This window comes from Prionailurus viverrinus, chromosome E3, assembly GCF_022837055.1.
Source record: "Prionailurus viverrinus isolate Anna chromosome E3, UM_Priviv_1.0, whole genome shotgun sequence".
NCBI lineage: Eukaryota > Metazoa > Chordata > Mammalia > Carnivora > Felidae > Prionailurus > Prionailurus viverrinus.
Window position 1 is genome coordinate 39,048,637 of NC_062576.1, and position 16,782 is coordinate 39,065,418.

General features: G+C 57.7%; 2 protein-coding genes across 6 annotated transcripts in view; one reads left to right on the forward strand and one right to left on the reverse strand.

Annotated features, from left to right (window-relative positions):
- The first annotated feature begins 1,616 nt into the window (after positions 1-1,616).
- Positions 1,617-3,124, forward strand: CE3H16orf90 (chromosome E3 C16orf90 homolog). 2 transcript variants are annotated; one of them, XM_047837650.1, is made up of 3 exons: positions 1,617-1,682; positions 2,211-2,561; positions 2,967-3,124. In XM_047837650.1, exons 1-3 carry the CDS (start codon positions 1,667-1,669, stop codon positions 3,122-3,124), a joined length of 525 nt encoding a protein of 174 aa, XP_047693606.1. In that variant the 5' UTR covers positions 1,617-1,666. The 2 variants fall into 2 exon arrangements, with proteins under 2 accessions (XP_047693606.1, XP_047693605.1); XM_047837649.1 differs by having other exon boundaries at positions 1,634-1,712.
- A 3,391-nt stretch (positions 3,125-6,515) lies between these two features.
- The window catches only part of NAA60 (N-alpha-acetyltransferase 60, NatF catalytic subunit), a 33,715-nt gene continuing 23,448 nt past the window's right edge, over positions 6,516-16,782 (reverse strand). For 2 of the 4 annotated variants that reach the window (XM_047837647.1, XM_047837645.1), the window contains exons 2-7: positions 15,039-15,154; positions 12,981-13,110; positions 11,539-11,635; positions 10,018-10,252; positions 8,604-8,953; positions 6,516-7,866 (exon numbers count right to left, since the gene is read on the reverse strand). In XM_047837647.1, the coding sequence (XP_047693603.1) occupies positions 8,797-8,953; positions 10,018-10,252; positions 11,539-11,635; positions 12,981-13,110; positions 15,039-15,148 (729 nt within the window). In that variant the 5' untranslated portion in view covers positions 15,149-15,154 and the 3' untranslated portion in view covers positions 6,516-7,866; positions 8,604-8,796. Of the gene's footprint in view, positions 7,867-8,603; positions 8,954-10,017; positions 10,253-11,538; positions 11,636-12,980; positions 13,111-15,038; positions 15,221-16,782 lie in introns of all 4 variants that reach the window. The other 2 variants (XM_047837648.1, XM_047837646.1) reach the window with 2 other exon arrangements.

A 16,782-nucleotide genomic window follows, 5' to 3' on the forward strand; every position in this document is an offset into this window, starting at 1 on the left:
TTCACTTCTTGATAGTGTCTTTTGTAGCACACAAATTTTCAATTTTGACGAGGTCCAATTTATCTATTTTTTCTTTTGTTGCTTGTGCTTTTGTTATTATATCTAAGAAACCACTGCCAAATCCAGGGTCGTGAAGTTTACCCCTGTGTTTTCTTTAAATAGTTTTACAGTTTTAGCTCCTACAGGTAGGTCTTCATTGTATTTTGAGGTAATGTTTGTAAATGATGTGAGGTAGGGGTCCAACTCCATTCTTTGCCATCTGGCCGTCCAGTTGTCCCAGCACCATTGTTGAAGAGACTATTTTTCTCCTATTGAATAATCTTGGCAACCTTGTTGAAAATCAATTGACCAGAGATGCATAGGTTTATTTCTGGACTCTCTTTTCTATTCTATTGGTTAGGACGTCTATCCTTATGCCAGTTCCACACTCTGGGTTACTGTAGGATTATAGTAAGTGTTGCAAACAGCGGTAAGGAATCTTCAAACTTTTTCATTTTTGGAGACTGTTGCTGTCTCAACCAGGTTAAACCTTCAGTCCATGAACAAGGATATACACACACACACACACACACACACACACACACACGTATGTTTCCTTTTTTTTCTAGCACTTTTGTAGTTTTCAGTATGTCTTCCACCTCCTTGGTTAAATTTATTCCTGTTTTATTCTTTTTCTTTGCTACTATGTAAAAATACAATTAATTTTTGGGGCGCCTGGGTGGCGCAGTCGGTTAAGCGTCCGACTTCAGCCAGGTCACGATCTCGCAGTCCGTGAGTTCGAGCACCGCGTCGGGCTCTGAGCTGATGGCTCAGAGCCTGGAGCCTGTTTCCGATTCTGTGTCTCCCTCTCTCTCTGCCCCTCCCCTGTTCATGCTCTGTCTCTCTCTGTCCCAAAAATAAATAAACGTTGAAAAAAAAAATTTAAAAAAAATACAATTAATTTTTGTGTGTTGATCTTGTGTCCTGCAACTAATGAGCTGAACTTTTTATCTCTAATGGTTTTATCCAAATAGGTTTTGTTTTTACATGTGACTTCATGTTTTCCCTATATGAGAACAGGTATCTATGTATGAGAAGTTTAACTTTTGAAGAAACTGTCTCCCAAAGCAGTCATATCACTTTACATGCCCCCCAGCAGTGCACAGAGCCCCAGTTCCTCCACATCCGTCCTTACACTTGGTACGACCCACATGATACCCCATCATCAACTTACAGGGCAATGGACGGTTAGAAAAATTAAGTGACTTGCGCAGCCACCCCAAACCATCTTCTCAGCAGGCTCAAAGCACTCGCTCAGATCTCACCAAGTCTGTGCCCTTAGAGCCTCATTTCCCACCCACGGATGAGCAAACTGACACCCCAAGAGGTCACTGAGGGAGTGACTCTCCGGCCTTCAAGACCTGAGTCTGTTTTGTGTGGCCTGTCCCAAACCAGAAGATCAGGGACCTCCTCTAGGATTCCACCCCCTTCCCTTGCCCTCCACCCACCCTTCCCCTACCCCGGGGCATCATGCTCTCCCAAACTTGGGGGTCCAGGAAGGCTGGGAGTGTTCCGTTTGACATCACAGAGCCGGTTGCCACGGGAGACGTGCAGACCCAGGCAGGGAAGAGCTGAGCCCTGCTGCACAGGAGGCCCAGCAGCTCCTCCCCCACCACGCTGGCCCTCCATGGAAGCCTTGGTCTGTGCGTTCTCTGAGCTGCGCATAAGAGAAGGTGCCGGGCTGCAGGGAGGAGCGGCAGGAGGAGAGATGCCCTCCTGTCCCGACCTGGGCCCAAAGCCACCGGAGTGGCCTCAGGGACATGCATGCTTGGGAGAGGGGAATGGCCAATGGTCTAGGCTGTGTGATCCCACAGTGGGCCTGGACCCACTGTGCAATTTCTATACTGACACCGGAATGCTCTTTCTAGGCTAGGGGGGCAAAAATGGGTGGTAGAAAGGGCTTGAAAATCCTGAAAAAAATCTTTGTGCCACGGTCTCGGGCTTCTCAGACCTCCCTGTCGGATGGGAAAGGGAAGAGGAGTAACATGTTGGGTGAGGGTTGGCGGGAGGCAGGGGACTGAGCCTGTTTGGCGGGCGGACAGGCAGGCCGAGGCTCGGCCAGCCGCGGGTGGTGCCCATTACCCGAGTTGGCCTTAAAGCACGTGACTGTGTTCTCCCCTCGCGGCTGCCGCGGCCTGCGAGCCACCACCCTCCTGCTCCTCCCTCTGCAGATGCAGTGAGCTGGGCCCGAGGACATCCCAGCCACCCCGACACGCCACCCAACATCTACGAGGGGGGCCTGGGGGCCCAGCAGCAGTGCCCCGGTGCCCAGGGAAGCAAGCCCAAGAACTTCCGGCTGCGTCACCTCCGGGGCCTGGGTCTCTACCTGCCGAGCCACATGCAGCCCGCCGGCCAGGGTGAGAGCCACTGGCTGGGCCAGCTCATGGCCAGGGGCTGCCTCCCACCGCCCGAGGGTATGGCCTGGCCCCTAGACCTGCCACACGGGACTTCGGGCCCAGGGGACAGCCACCGCTCAGTTCTTCTGGAAACTCAAGTGCCCGGGGACAGCCTGGAAAATCCAGGTGAGGCAGGGCTGGGGACAGGAGGATAAGACCCAGAGAAGGGTTTGTTGGGGACTCAGATGGACCCAGATGGGCCCTTCTTCACTCCCGAGGTTCCTGGGTTCCTATCCCAGCTTTGCCTTCAATGAGGGACCTTGGACAACTTCATCCCCACCACCCCACCCCCAGCTTCAGTTGGCCCACTTGTAAAATGAGGGGGCTGAGTTAGACAAGGGTCCTTCTGGCTTGAGCCGTCCATTTCCTTCTTTCTCCTCCCTCCCTTAGGGCTCTCTTTATGGAGAACTGCTCCTCCTTTCCTATTCTGAAGAATGCCAGGTTCGGGGTGGGGGGTGCGGCGGTCATAGGATGGGCTAGCAACCTCCCTTCAGTCCCTCCAAGTGATTCCTCTCCGTCCACTTTCTTCAGCTTCCAGTTCCAGCGTGGACCCGGCCAAGGGTGCCCCCTCCCAGCCTGCTCCGCCAGAAGGCTTGGGGCTCAGGCCGAAGAGGTCCTGGGGGGCCTCAGAGGAGTCCACATGTCCCTTGTGCAAGAGAACCCGCTCTGGGGCTCTGGAGAGACCATAGGGATCTGATGGCAGGACTGGCTGTCCCAGCTCGGGACGGGAGAGGAAAGGATGGCTCAGGAGAGGTTGGCAGGTCCAGAGAGGAAGGGCTCAGCCCCCACCAGGAGTCACCCCACAGAGACACCCCAGCAGCTGCCCAGCACCAGAGTCTGGGCCTCAGGAAAACTCAAGGGGGGGGGGGGGGGCGGGGAGGAGGGAGGAGGAGGTCCCGTGGGAGGAACAGAAAAAAAATAGAAGCCCTTGCAGCCTGCTCCAACTCAGGTCAGCCACCTGTACCTGGGAGGCCAGGCTGATCGGAGACTTGGGCTCCCAAGAGGCTGGGAAGCCCACAGGTCTAATTTTAATAAAAGCCAAGGCCTGCACCTTCTTGTCCCTGGGTCGGTCTGTGGGGAGGTCAATGCACAGAGTCTCTCAAAGAAGCTGCCAGCTGCACTGAGAGCAAAGTTCTGGGTTGATGCCAGGGAGGATCCAAGGTGCTCCCACCCTTGGTTGAGGAGCGAACACCTTCTTCTGGGTGAGACTCCCAGAAGGTTTCCCGGATGGGCAAGGTCTCGACAGACCTAAACGTGAGGCGTGGGATTCTGGCCGAGGCAGCAGAGTACAAACGAAAGCAGGCCATGTGTAGGGAGCGTGCCAGGAAGAGAGCAAGTTCCCAACCTGGGCAGAGATGCTGGCCTGAACCCCACGCTGCCGCTCACCCAGGCCTTGGTTGAGTTCACTGCTCTGTGGGGACCCCCGGCCGTCCTGTCCCTCCAGGCAGGATGGGCACAGCCCTTCTCCCTGCTGGGCTGGACTCCAGGCACCTCAGCTTGGACTCCTCTGTACCAACGTGTGTCAGCATCAGCTCTGTTGACATTGGGGCCGGATCTTTGTCGCAGCAGCCATCCCTGCATCGTAGGATGTCTAGCAGCCTCCACCCACTGGATTCCCATAGGACTCTCCTCCCAATGTGTCAACCAAGTGTCTCCAGTGTCCAGTGTCCCCTGGGGGAGACAGAATCACTCTGGTTGAGACCCTCTGCTCTACATCACTAGAACTCAGCCCAGTAGGGACAGGATGGGAGGACCTGGGTTCATCTCAATGCCCCCCGTGTGGCTGAATTCCAGTCCTGGCAACCCTGCTCGGGCTAGGGCTGAGCTCGTCCCACCATGGGCTCCTGGGTGATGACCCAGGATCAGACCACATGTGATGATGTCAAGGACACTATGGATACCTGGGTTCCTTCCAGATGCAGGGAAATAATCCCTCAGAGCCCCTCCCTGCCCCTGTACCCTGGTCCCACCCTTGGACATTTTGTAGGCCCCTGGTCAGCAGATTCTGGGGACTCGGGTCCCTGGGTGGATGTGGACTTGGGCAGTGGGAGCCTGAGGTGGCAGCAGCCAGACAGCAGCCCCAGGAGGACTGAAGAGAGTAGGTGTTTGAATCCTCCAGCTGGACTGCGACAGGGACACGGCCGCCTAGCGGATCTACCAGATGAGCCACTGGGCAGTGACAAAAAGGGCGGCTCCCTGCTGCCCCAGAAGGCCAAGGCCAGGTGGACTGCTGAAGACAGATGTTAGGGAGACTGTCCTGAGCACTGGGCAGAAGTGAGACCTTGCCAGAATCCACAGTATATGGTCCTCAGAGGCAAGGCCCCAATCCCTGCACTTTTGGATGAAGCTGTTGGTCTCAGGGAGGAGCACAGGCTGCCCCGGGGTCCAGATCTTGGGATGTGGTCAGTGGCCACCGTGGCCTCTGATGCACGTGTCCTGGTATTCTCGCTCGTGTAGTCCCCACCTGGAATTGGGACTGGCTCTGGGTCTTGCTTCACCAGCAGAATGTGGCAGAAGGGACGTGCTGTCACTTGTGGCCTGAAGGAGGCCTGGCAGCTTCTGGTGTGTGCCCTGGAGGAGCCCCCCATATGATGGGTAACGAAGTCAGCCCGGGGGAGGCCACGTGGAGGGAACCGTGGCCACAGGCACGGCCAAGCTCTGGGCCTCCTGGAGCGGGTCCCTTGGCCCCAGTCGAGCCGCCCCACTTGAGGTCACGGAGACCAGACAACCTGCAGTCCCAGCTCTTCCCTGGGAGAGACATTTGCTGCAATAACAAGCTGGCTCCAAAGAAAAGTCACTTAGCTCACCTCTAAAAGGCTCTTGCCTAAACCTCCCAAGGTTTTCTTGAAAAACACACGGAATAGGCCAAAAACAGAGAAGCCACAGTCCTAGCGTCCTGGGGACTCGGAGTTGATGTGAAGGCACATCCCAAACAAGTCGACACTCGTGGAAACGTGCACCGAGCGCCCTGGGGCGCCCCCACCCCATTCCCTGAACAGCTAGGAGGCACCCAACTGGGCCGCCAGGAGTCCCTTCCGGCCCTTTGGACACGCGGTGTCCTCGACACCTGATGTGGGAAGGCCAGCCTGGGAAGGCACAGCTGTTCTTAGGGAAAGGCTCGACCAGAACCCCCACCCCCCAAGGAACAGTGATACTTAGCCACACAACTGGGCAGGGACCCCAGGGAGTCACCTCCTTACTGCTGAAGCTGACCCATCAGAGGAAAGCAGCCGGACCCGCTGGCACAAATGACCCAGATGTGACCTACCAGCAGCAGGTGCTGCTCAGAGCTCCCCGTGGGAGCATCGACCCCCGTCCCCATCCCAGAGGCTCCCACTCACCCAGCTCTGCAGGCGCCGCAGGCCCTGGCCCCAAGGGATGGCCGTCTGGATGATGCCCAACCCTTGGGGAGCAGTGCACATGGGCTCTGGAGAGTCCACACCTGGGCTGGGCTCCAGGGCCACCGTTCACTTGCTGTGCAGCCCCGGGGTACTTCCCAGGCCCTGAACCACTCTTCCTCATCTGTCTAGTGGAGTGACAAACATGATCCCCTACCCCGGGGTGGCCAGAAGCCCCAAGGAGAGGCTGGTGGAAGCACCCGATCCTGGGCTTGGCCCATTAGGGACGGGGACACGCTGGCACCCTGCCGCAGGCTGCCACGATGGGGTGTCCCGGGCCAAGGCTCCCACCAGGCTCCTGTGGCGGGGGCACCGGCCCAGAGTCCCCACCTGACAACTGTGTTGAGTCACCTGCGGAACCTTCTCTAAGCCAGGACAGTGCCTCCCGAGAGGACCGGGCCCCAGCTCAAGGCCAAGAGCCGCTCAGAGACCCCGGAACAACAGGCAGCTGCTGAGGACCTTCTGATTGTGCTGAAGCCGGCTGTGCCGCTCAGCTCTAGAACCTCTACCACAGGACCACATTCTCTGGCAGATTACACAAAACAAGTGGCCCTTTCAGCTGGGAGCCATCCTTGGGACAGGGCAGTGCACACCCAGTCTCTGAGCTGTGCTCAGCCACGGGAGCTGAGACCACAGAGATAGGGCCAAAAGTGCAGCAGGCCGGCACTGGAGAAACAGGATGTGACCAATTAAAGTCTGTTTATTTGTTTGTAATGAGACAAAACACTACAACCTGTTCAACACTGGGCTGGACACTGCAGTGATTGGGGGCAGGGAGGGAGGGGGCAGGGCAAGGCCTCTGAGCTCAATTATGAAAGTCCAAGGCAAAACCTTCCAGAAGACTCTGCCCTTACCCCTCGGGGCAGAAATAAAAATCATACGATCACCGTTGGTTCAGATTAGAGAGGACACTAAACTGGGCCTCAGCATGAAGCCAAGGTCAGTGCACAGGCGGGGGAATCTCACCCCGAGAGGCATCACCGGTCACGAGGTGGGGGAGGGGGGAGAGCGTGTCTCCTGCCTACAGCTTCTCCTCGTCTCGAGGATCCCTCTCTCCTACCTCATGAGTGGAGGTGGTCCCAGACTGTGCAGTTCTGAGGGAAGGAAGCGTGACTGCCCCGGAGGCCCCCCGGCCTGGCTGTTCCTCCTCCTCCTCTCAGGCCGGCGCGCTGCGGCCACGCCGGGCCTGGCCCTGCTACCCCCTCTCCTCTGGAGAGGAGCTTTGGGGAGCAAGCAGCTTTGGGGAACGGGGGTGAGAGTGACGCCAGAAGCAAGTGATGTTTGCGCGCACCTCCTGGCGCTGAGAGCCTCTCCTGTCGCTGCCCCCAGGGGCTGAGGGACCACAAGGCACACGACAACCCCCAGCCCTGAAGGCCAGGTCCCTTTCGACAGACATCCTTTCGGAGCTGCAGCTGGTGGACTTGGGGGACTGGGGAGAAGACCCCCCAGGAACCTCCCTGGCACCTGTCCTCAGCCCAGCTCCCTGGGGCAGCCCCGTGCCCTCCGCAACAGCATGAAGCCCCCCGCAGGATGCTGCCAGAGGGCCTGACCTCCCAGCTGAGCAGTGGGGAATTGTTGCGTTATCTGACCTCTCATGTCAGGGTCTGAGCCCCAGAGCTCTGTGCCTGGGGGAAAAGCCTCCCTGGCCCCGCCCACCGTGAGCCAGCCCTCCACGGACAGGCAGGGGCTGCTCCCCGTACCCCGGGCTTCTGGGAGCCGGTGTTGGACAAGGGTCTGGCACTCCCTTTATCTCACGCCCTCGTTGTTCTGAGGCTCCACTGTCTTCAGGGTCAAGTCTGTCCACAACACTTGGGTTCCTGCCGTCCATTAGTTCATTCCAGCTCTGGAGGAAGGAACTGGAAGGAATGGGCATCGGAGGGGAAGGGAGCAGTGGAAGGAACAGACCACAATGGATGCTGCCGCACCTCACCTGGCCAGCGGGGCCGGTGCACGCTCATGGGGGCAGGACCAGGACACAGGCAGAGGCGGTGGTTTCCACAGGTTACCAGAAAAGAAAGGAGGACTGGAAAAGCCTGTGGAAAAGAAGAGGGGAGCTGGGGTGAAGGCCTCCAGGGAGAGGCCCTGCTCAAGCCTGCACTGCCCCGGCCTGGGGCTCCCAGCTGCCCTTGGTCCCCGCACAGATCAGGGCACCGATGAGGATTCAGCCTAGGTGGCCACGGCCCATGTGAATTGGCCCAAACCACCCAACTGCCCTGGGCTGTGTCTGTGGAAAGGGGTGGGTCTTGGGAGTCCCCATGACTCCTGGCTCTGTGGTCGGAGAGGCCAGCTCTCCTTAGCATGCATGGCACTCAGGAGTGGCCGTGTATGAGCAGAGCCCCGGTCACGAGGCCCCGCCACCAGCTGCTGTTAGCGCGGGCCTGGAAGCACGGCCATGACAGTGAAACACTGGATGCTCCTCAGAAGGGGAGCTGAGTGGTTGGGGGAGGGGTAGGAGGGGCCTGATCTGGTACCTTTTTAATTATTGGAACCACATGAACACATTCTCTTCTTGTAATCGGAGCTCAGAAGTGAAAAGACAGATGTCCTGGCCAAGGGCTCAAGGACCCTGCTTTCCTTCCTGAAGTTTCTGAAAGTCAGACTACTTCAGCTCTTGCCACTACTCCCCAACATCCCTGTGCAGCAGGCGCCCATTCAGGCCCTTCTATTTTTGTTGCGGAAAGAGCCACGGGCTTAATGTCCTGGCACCGCCATCCCCCCATCCCACAGGGTTCTGCTCCCCTGTCCCCCCACCCCACGTGCTCCAGCTTACCTGTCCGAGACCAGGCATGCCCCACGACGCTCTGCTCCGAGCCCGCGTAGCACCGGGCCTGCAGCTGGGGCAGGCCGACGGGCCCGGCGAGCGGCCACCAGCTCTGTTGCAGAGGACGGAAGTCGGACGGCCAGAAAGGCAGGTTCTGCGGGGTGCCGAAGGGTGGGGCCTGGCGGAGGCTGCCCAGCCGGCGTCACATGGTCCGGCTATACTCGAGGCCACCCTTGGTGGAGATGCTGGACCACGGCAGGAAGCTGCAGAGCAGGCTGTGGGCCTGGCGGTAGAGCCTGTGCGGGATGGAGCAGGGGCTGAGGTTCGCTAGAGCGGAGCCCAGGTGCTGAATGTAGTCCGTGCAGCTCCGTTAAGGAAGATCGACTCGCCCTGTGTGCCCACGCACCCCTGGCGGCACGGTCAGCAGGCCCACGCGGTAAGCCGCAGGGCTGCATGCAGACGCCGCCATTCAGGAAGGAGGCCAAAAGCCCGCTAAGCCTCTGTAGGGTGCTGGAAAGCCTCGTGAGCCGGAGGGGCTCCACCGTGCAAAGAAATAAAGGGTGGCACTGGGTCGGAGAGCACCTCCTGGGTGAGCAGAGTTCAGGCACGTGGAAAGGGACAGGGCGCCAGGGGGAGAGGTCTGGCAGGAGAGTGAGTGTCCCAACTTCACCCCGTACTCAGGCATCGGAACGGCAGAGCCCTGGGACAAGGAGGGGGTCACGGTGCCGACCTCCCGGACAGCTGCAAGAGGCCCACGTGCACATACACGAGGAGCCTGCAGGCCAGGCTTCTCCCTCCTGTTTACGTCCCCGTAAAATGGATAAACCCTAGCCTCACTCGCTTCATCAGCTTCTTGCTGGCTCACCCTCACACAGAGCATTCTGGAGCCACATCCTGAACTATTAGGAAGCCTCCTGGCCTCCCAACTGCCCATTCTGCCCAGAGAGGGCGAAAGAGGAGGGAGCGGCGTGTGGGGGGGTGAGGGGGGACACAGCTCTGGGTGACACGCCTCAGGAAAGGGAGGTCTGAACCCCAGGGCTGCAAACAGCCAGCAATTCTTTTCACCTTGTTTGTTTCCTCCCCTGACTGACGGCACACGGGCCAGGCCCCCTGACGGCAGGGGACCCACTGTCGTGTTGACAGCTGCGTGCATCTCCTGTGCACCTGGAAAAGGAGGCTCCTAATCGGTATCTGTTGGAAGCATGGATTGTTGGCCAAGGGGGTTAAAACCCACACCTCCTGACGGGTGAAGTCTGAGAAACACTTGAGTACAACCAGATCTACCCACAGCACGTCCCGTGAGCTTGGCCTCCTGAGTCATGGGAAGGCAACGGCAGTTCCATCTGGTGCATGGGCCCTGGCCCTGCGAGCCGCCCTTGTGGCTAGGAAGCCATATCCCTCACCCCTGAGAAGTAAAGGATATAGGATTGTCCAGGGAGGGTGGCCACCATTGATGTAGAGGACGTAGGTAAAGCCATCTTTGAGGACCCCTCGGATGGAGTAGTAATAGGGGAGATAGTGATGCTGCTTAAAGTCTCTGTTTTCGTAGAAGTTTATTGCTGTGTTGTTGGTGGTGAGGACGTGCAGGTAGATGGCTTTGCAGTGGTCCTGGGCGGTGGTTGATATGTGATCCTTTAAACTCTCGAGTAAGAGGGAACCTGCAGGAGAAGGGATGACAGTCACGCACGGCAGGGCAGGCAGGGAGCAGGAGGCAGATGAGGAAGTGAGACTGCCAGAGATCTCTACAGATCTACAGAGATCTCTGCCATGGTATCACAGATGGAACTCCCGCAACCGCTCTGTCAAAGCCCCCAGAATGCCACGGCCAGATGGGGCTCGTTAGCTGCAGACCATCAGGCATCCGGAACTGCAGATGGGGGTCAGGCAGTTCCCTCAGTGGGGCTGGGCCCATGGCGGAGACTCACTAACCTTCCAGACATCACCAGGTGCGAACCTGAGTGGAGGGAAAAGGTAGAACGGACAGGCCTGAGTCACAAAGGGAGACTGCTGCCTGCGGGCTGGGGCAGAGCAGGGGCTTGGAGTGGCACCTGGGGCACAGCCCCATGCACATGACGGGCATCTGGTACATGGCAGCTAGGACTGGCTGTCAATCGTTTTCTACTCTTAATCAGCAACACCTCATGACCTGACATAAACTGTGTGTGTGGTGACAGGTGCCCATTCCCCGACAAGGACATCTGGGAGGGTTGTGAATCTGATCGTTTGGGGGGCGCCTGATGGCTCAGTGGGTTGAGTTTCTGACTTGGGCTCAGGTCATGATCTCGTGGTTCCTGAGTTCGAGCCCCGCATCAGGCTCTGCGCTGACATCGCACAGCTTGCTTGGGATTCTCTCTCCCTCTCTCTGCTGCCACCCCCCACCCCCGCACGCTCTGTCCCTCTCTCAAAATAAATAAATAAACTTTTTAAAAAAGGTCATTGGGGCGCCTGGGTGGCGCAGTCGGTTAAGCGTCCGACTTCAGCCAGGTCACGATCTCGCGGTCTGTGAGTTCGAGCCCCGCGTCGGGCTCTGGGCTGATGGCTCGGAGCCTGGAGCCTGTTTCCGATTCTGTGTCTCCCTCTCTCTCTGCCCCTCGCCCGTTCATGCTCTGTCTCTCTCTGTCCCAAAAATAAATAAAAAACGTTGAAAAAAAAAATAAAAAAAAAAAAAAAGATCATATTTGGGAATGAAGCCATCATCACCCAGACGGCCTTTGCTGTTTGCACCTGGCAACTGGGTGCTAGGAGCGGGGGTCAAAGGCCCCAGTGGAGTGGAGGGAGGTGGGGCCGGGGACCTGCTGGGAGGGGTGGGAGGCTGGAAGTCCACGCAGGACAGGGGGAAGAGCGGGACGAGGGACATTTACAGGCACGTCACCAGCACATGGGACATGACTGGACACGGTGGCTGGAGCACACGCCAAACACCGTGAGCACGGCTGTGCCTTACCGATGCCGTGCTTCCTGAACTCCTTGACCACTCCCAGACTCAGAATGTATGCGACCTGTGTGTCAACAGAGAAGTTGGAGGCTAGAATATCTCCATCCTGAAGAAAAAGTCAGAAAGAAAATCAGGTTAACGGCTGAGGGGCCTGGTCCTGGTGCTGGCACATCCCACGGGCCGACTCTCCCGCCACAACCCCTGTGGGGGTGCTGGGGTAGGAGGGGACAGAGCAAAGATGATGGACAGGCTCCCCCCCCCCCCCCACAGAGACAAGAGGATGCGAGGCTTTGCGGCGCAAATGGCTAAACTGAGGACACACACAAAAAGCCGCTCCTCTGGGGGACGTGTGGGGGTGGCAGGACCATAGGGTGTGAGGTTACAGCGGTAACAAGGGAACAACTGCGCGGTGTGGGCACGTACTGGGCACTTGAGACAAGACAGCCGGATGAGGTCTGAAAAGGTTTGTCTCAAGGACCTTACACTGCCCCCAGGTGGTCTCTGAGTAAAGGCGGTGGGGGCTCAGGTGCCCCCCCCCCCCCCAGCACCCCGTGCGGCCCACACCGGGCAGAGTGATGTGGCAGGCCAACCCATGCGTGCTCCTTGGTTCCGGGGATGGCATTTGGGGCCGGGAGAGTCATGAATCCGGCCACCGTGCAAGACGAACCGGAAGCTAAAAGCCCAGGAGGAAGCTGGGATAGAAAGTCACTCCTAACAGAAACTACCTTTGCCACAATCTAGTCACGAGCAAGATGGGGTCCGCTCGAGTGGGTCGGGTCTGTAAAAGGGAGCTGTCCCTCTTCTACTTTTAAAGAAGTAAGCGAAGCTGAACAGACAGAACCAATGCAGGTTGTCAGCGGGTTCCTTCCTGTCCTTGGAGTAAATACCCATGTGGGAAACACAGCTCAGTCGCTAAGATGACCAAAATCATTAGGCACAATCTTGATCCAACGTGACGACGTGCAACAATGTATTTGTGGCTGTGGCCTCATACTGTGCGTTCAGAGCAGAGCTTGCTGACACGGGGCCCACAGACCCCCCAGTTCTCAGATCGGGGAGGGGTCTGTGAAGCCGGATGAAAGAAAATTCTCCATGTTCCCTAACCTCTATCTAGAACCGACCGTGTCCTTCAACCAACCACGGCAGAGGTGGCAGTTCCGTGACACTGCTGCCAGTACAAGTCACAGATCTTTCCAGAGCCCCTGACAACTCCGGGGATTCTCAGGGCACCACTTACACCTGCCCCCACTTTGAAATGACAGTTGTTAGGAGGCCTGCGGTAGGTCCTTCGTTTAACGCGTGGGTAACGGTGCCACGTACACCCCCGAGGCTCATACTCGGTCTGGGCTCCCGGGAGAAAGGGCCACAGAGCAGGGCGCGTGCTTCGGTCACAAGCCCCAGCAGGCCCGGCCGGCGACGGGGACCACCAGCTCCTCACCACACACACTCACCTCCTTGTGTATCTTGGTCCTACTTTTTATCTCAGCTACTATCATTCCCACGATGGCGCCCCGGTAGGTGGCGGCGAGGGAAAAGAACTTCTTATTGGAGGTGATATCACGATACCATGAGTCTGGGTACCTGAAGGGGAGGACAAGGTCAGGTGAACACGCTGATGCTGGGCTTCTGGCTGCGGAACCACGGGGGACCCAGGGCTGCTCTGCCCACTGCTCCATGACTGAGAACGAGTCTGTCTGTCCACCACTCCATCTACACCAAATGGTCTTCTTAAAGCAGGAATCTGTCTAGACGGCACTGGGGATTTCTGACGGGAAAAATGAGTTTTCTATCCTCGTGTAAGAGATGAGAGGAAAAAAACTCCCAATGACGTTCTCTCCACGAGAGCATGACGTGCAGGGGCAGCTGGAAGAGATGACCCTCAGACACTTGGGTCATTTCCAAGAATTCTACGAGACCCCTTCAAGACTGGGGGTGTGGGCCAAGTTCACAGCCAAGTACATCTGGGTTCAGTGCACCTCCCAGGTAGCGATGGGGACGAGCCCTCAAGGGCAGAGTGTGGCCAGGGTTGCCGGGGGCTGTTCACAAGACTCCCCGCCCGGGGGAGCAGGAAAGAGAACATTTTGTGCAAAGGCCCTGGGAGCAGTAATGAAAAGGCAGACTCAGCCACAGCCAGGAGACACAGTCGGGAGGGCTGATGGGGGTGTACGTTCGTTTTTTAACTTGGGACAGACAACAGGTAACCCTGAGATGCCTTTCTTGAGACCCAGAGCTGGAAAAGGGTGCCCTACCCTCGCGGTGACATAGCAGAGAGGCCACTGACCACCCACTGGCACGTTCGATGGGACCTGAGCATCGCCCACACCCCTCCCCTGGTCCTCCCCCACCGTCATCTTCTGACCCCAGAGCGCTCGGCTGGTGTGGCAGCCGGGACACGGAGCTGCCACCACCACGGAGCCCGTGGGACTGCAGCTCGCTTCACCGTCATTGGAACCTGAGGCCTCGGGCGCAGGAAGCTGTGAGGAGAGGCAGAGGCTCCAGCCCAGCAGGGCTCCACCTGGTGCAGGGTCTGACCCGCGCAGGGGACCGCGGGGTGAAAGGACGGCACCCCCGGTGACCCCTGAAGCCGCCGCGCCCACACCCCGAGAAGGCTGACGCTCGCCTTTCCCCTCCCTCCCCGCGCGCGTGGCCAATGACACAACCCATCAGAGGGCGGGACTCATGGAAATGCAAGATCTAGTTCGTTTTTAATTTTTAAAAGTTTTTTTTTTTTTAAATGATAAATCCTTGAGACGAGAACTGAGGATTTACTGTCGGCACAGCTCCCCGCACAGTGCTCGCTGCGAGTTCGCCCCTGGCACTTACCCAGCTCCCAGCCGGGAGCCTGTAAAATACAAAGTTGCACCTATCTCTCCCACCGCAACCGCTGCACGAGCAGTTAGAGGAGCAGGACAGACAGACGGACAGACGAAGCTGCAGCTGCAACCACCTCCCCACAAACCACTGACAACACCCCGTGACGTGCTGTATGACCTTGTAGGCTTTTATCGTGTACAGGTCTTTAAACAGCAGCAGGATGGGCACAGTGCTGTCTCCTACTCTACTTTTCTCATCTGCCGGCTCATTTGAAAAACAAACACAAAAAAACCCCTCATCGACCAACATACCTCTTCTCTTCCACAGGGTTTTCCCCGGCTGAATACTACAGTACTTGCAGGCCCAGAGCCCGACGTGTGCAGCCGAGGCCTCACATTACACTTAAGCTGCTTCTCCGTTTTCTGAATCGTCACCGGCAGCTGCGCTCAGCAGCTTTTCGGCTAAAGATTCTCCGTAAAGCCCAGGGCGGAACTCTCCGCACAAGGGACACGGTGAGGTGGAGGGAGCCCGATGGCAGGCAGGGCCAGAGGCCTAGCGACAGGCAACGTGACCCCGGGCCTCCACGGCGCTGCCAGGCCGTCCTGGCCTTCGCAGCAAGTCTTCGTTCGCGTCTCCCTGCCCGCTCCCCACCCCGACCCTCTGCAGCGCGGGGCGGCTGGCGCCGCTCGACTTACTCGATGGGGAACCAGTCGCCGCACAGATGCTTCACGGTGTCTATGTCATCGTGGCAGAGGAGGCGCAGGCTGACCTCGCTGAGGGCGCTGGACGGCACCACCTCTGTCATTCACACCTGCAGGGCGGGAGGCAGCGTCAGGAGGGCGGCCGCACCCCTTCACCGGCCGGCCCCACCTGTCACCTGTGAGGCAGCAAGACGGGAAAACTGGTCTCATCCCCCGTGGGCGGACGTCTCCTCGTAACCGCACTGAGCGTTTCCGTCCCTCACAACAGTCCCAGCACAGGTGCCAGTTGCCCCCAGGTTGCAGACCGGGACCCGGAGCGCCCACACCTGCCTGCTTCTCCCCGGTTCCTCTTGCCTGTCACTGCCACCCCCCCCCCCCCCACCAACCCCAGCCAGCCGTTGTTGAGTCTCCACCGCGGAGAGCTCAGGGGCTCACACCCGACTTCTCCTGCCCCTGGCCCCCTCTGGGGCTGCATGGCTAGGTTTCCAGGGGAAGTGGCGCTTGCTGGCTGAGCTGTTCCCCCCCCCCCATCCCCCGCCCCGGCAGACAAAGACTGGGCAGGAAGAGAGCCCGTGAGACAGGCTGAAGTTCAGATCAGGGGTCATGAGTTGCTAACAACTCTTTTTATTTTTGTAAGTATTTTATTTATTTTAAGAAAGTTTTAAGTTTATTTTGAGGGAGAGCTCATGTTCCCGAGCAGGGGAGGGACAGAGAGAAAGGGAGAAAGAGAATCCCGAGTAGGCTCCGCACTATCAGCACAGAGCCCGACGCAGGGATCCATCTCAGGACTTGTGAGATCATGACCTGAACCGAAATCAAGAGTCAGACACTTAACCGACTGAGCCATCGAGGTCACCCAGGTGCCCCTATTTATTTTACAAAGGATCTTCCATTCCTATTAAAAAAAAAAATTGTTTTGTAAGTAACCTCCACACCCAATGTGACGCTTGAACTCACCACCCTGTGATTAAGACCTGAGCTGAGATCAAGAGTCAGATGCTTAACTGACGGAGCTACCCAGGCGCCTTTAAAAAAAATTTTTTTTTAAGTAATCTCCATACTCAACATGGCCCTTGAACTCACAACCCCGAGATGAACAGTCACATGTGCTCCACTGACTGAGCCAGCCTGGCGCCTTGCGAACAACCCTTTTAAAAGACCAAGAAAGGGGCTCCAGGGTGGCTCAGTCAGTTGAGTGTCCGACTTTGGCTCAGGTCATGATCTTACAGTCCCTGAGTTCGAGCCCCGCGTCGGGCTCTGTGCTGACAGCTCGGAGCCTGGAGCCTGCTTCGGATTGTGTGTCTCCCTCTCTCTGCCCCTCCTCTGCTCACACTCTGTCTCACTCTGTCCCTCTCTCTCTCTCAAAAATAAATAAAACATTAAAAAAAATTTTCTTAAGTCAGGAAAGTATGTTCAGTCCAGGCTGCTGATGGAGCAGCCTCTTTGTGTCAATTAACGGAAGGTAAGCAGGAAGGCTGGATTCTGACAAAGCACCTGCATCTCCAGGATTTGCTGACCCCCAGAAAAAGCCTAACCTGCCAACCCAGGTCCAGCAGCCCCACGTGCCCCCAGTGACAGAGCCCACCCCGTAACCACAAGGTAGAATACACTGACCACTCAGGGTTCTGCCCAAAACGCTGGGCGTGAACTCAGCACACAGGCTTCAGTTTAACGGCACCACGACAGCCAACAAACACAGAATGTGGGGCATCTTACAAAACAACTGGCCTGGTCTCTT

Excerpts from the sequence above, each read along its gene's own strand:
- CE3H16orf90 (XM_047837649.1), top strand. The coding sequence starts at position 1,667 with ATGGAAGCCTTGGTCTGTGCGTTCTCTGAGCTGCGCATAAGAGAAG. Across the intron at positions 1,713-2,210 it reads TGAGCTGCGCATAAGAGAAG|ATGCAGTGAGCTGGGCCCGA; the intron begins GTGCCGGGCTGC and ends CTCCCTCTGCAG. Across the intron at positions 2,562-2,966 it reads GGACAGCCTGGAAAATCCAG|CTTCCAGTTCCAGCGTGGAC; the intron begins GTGAGGCAGGGC and ends CACTTTCTTCAG.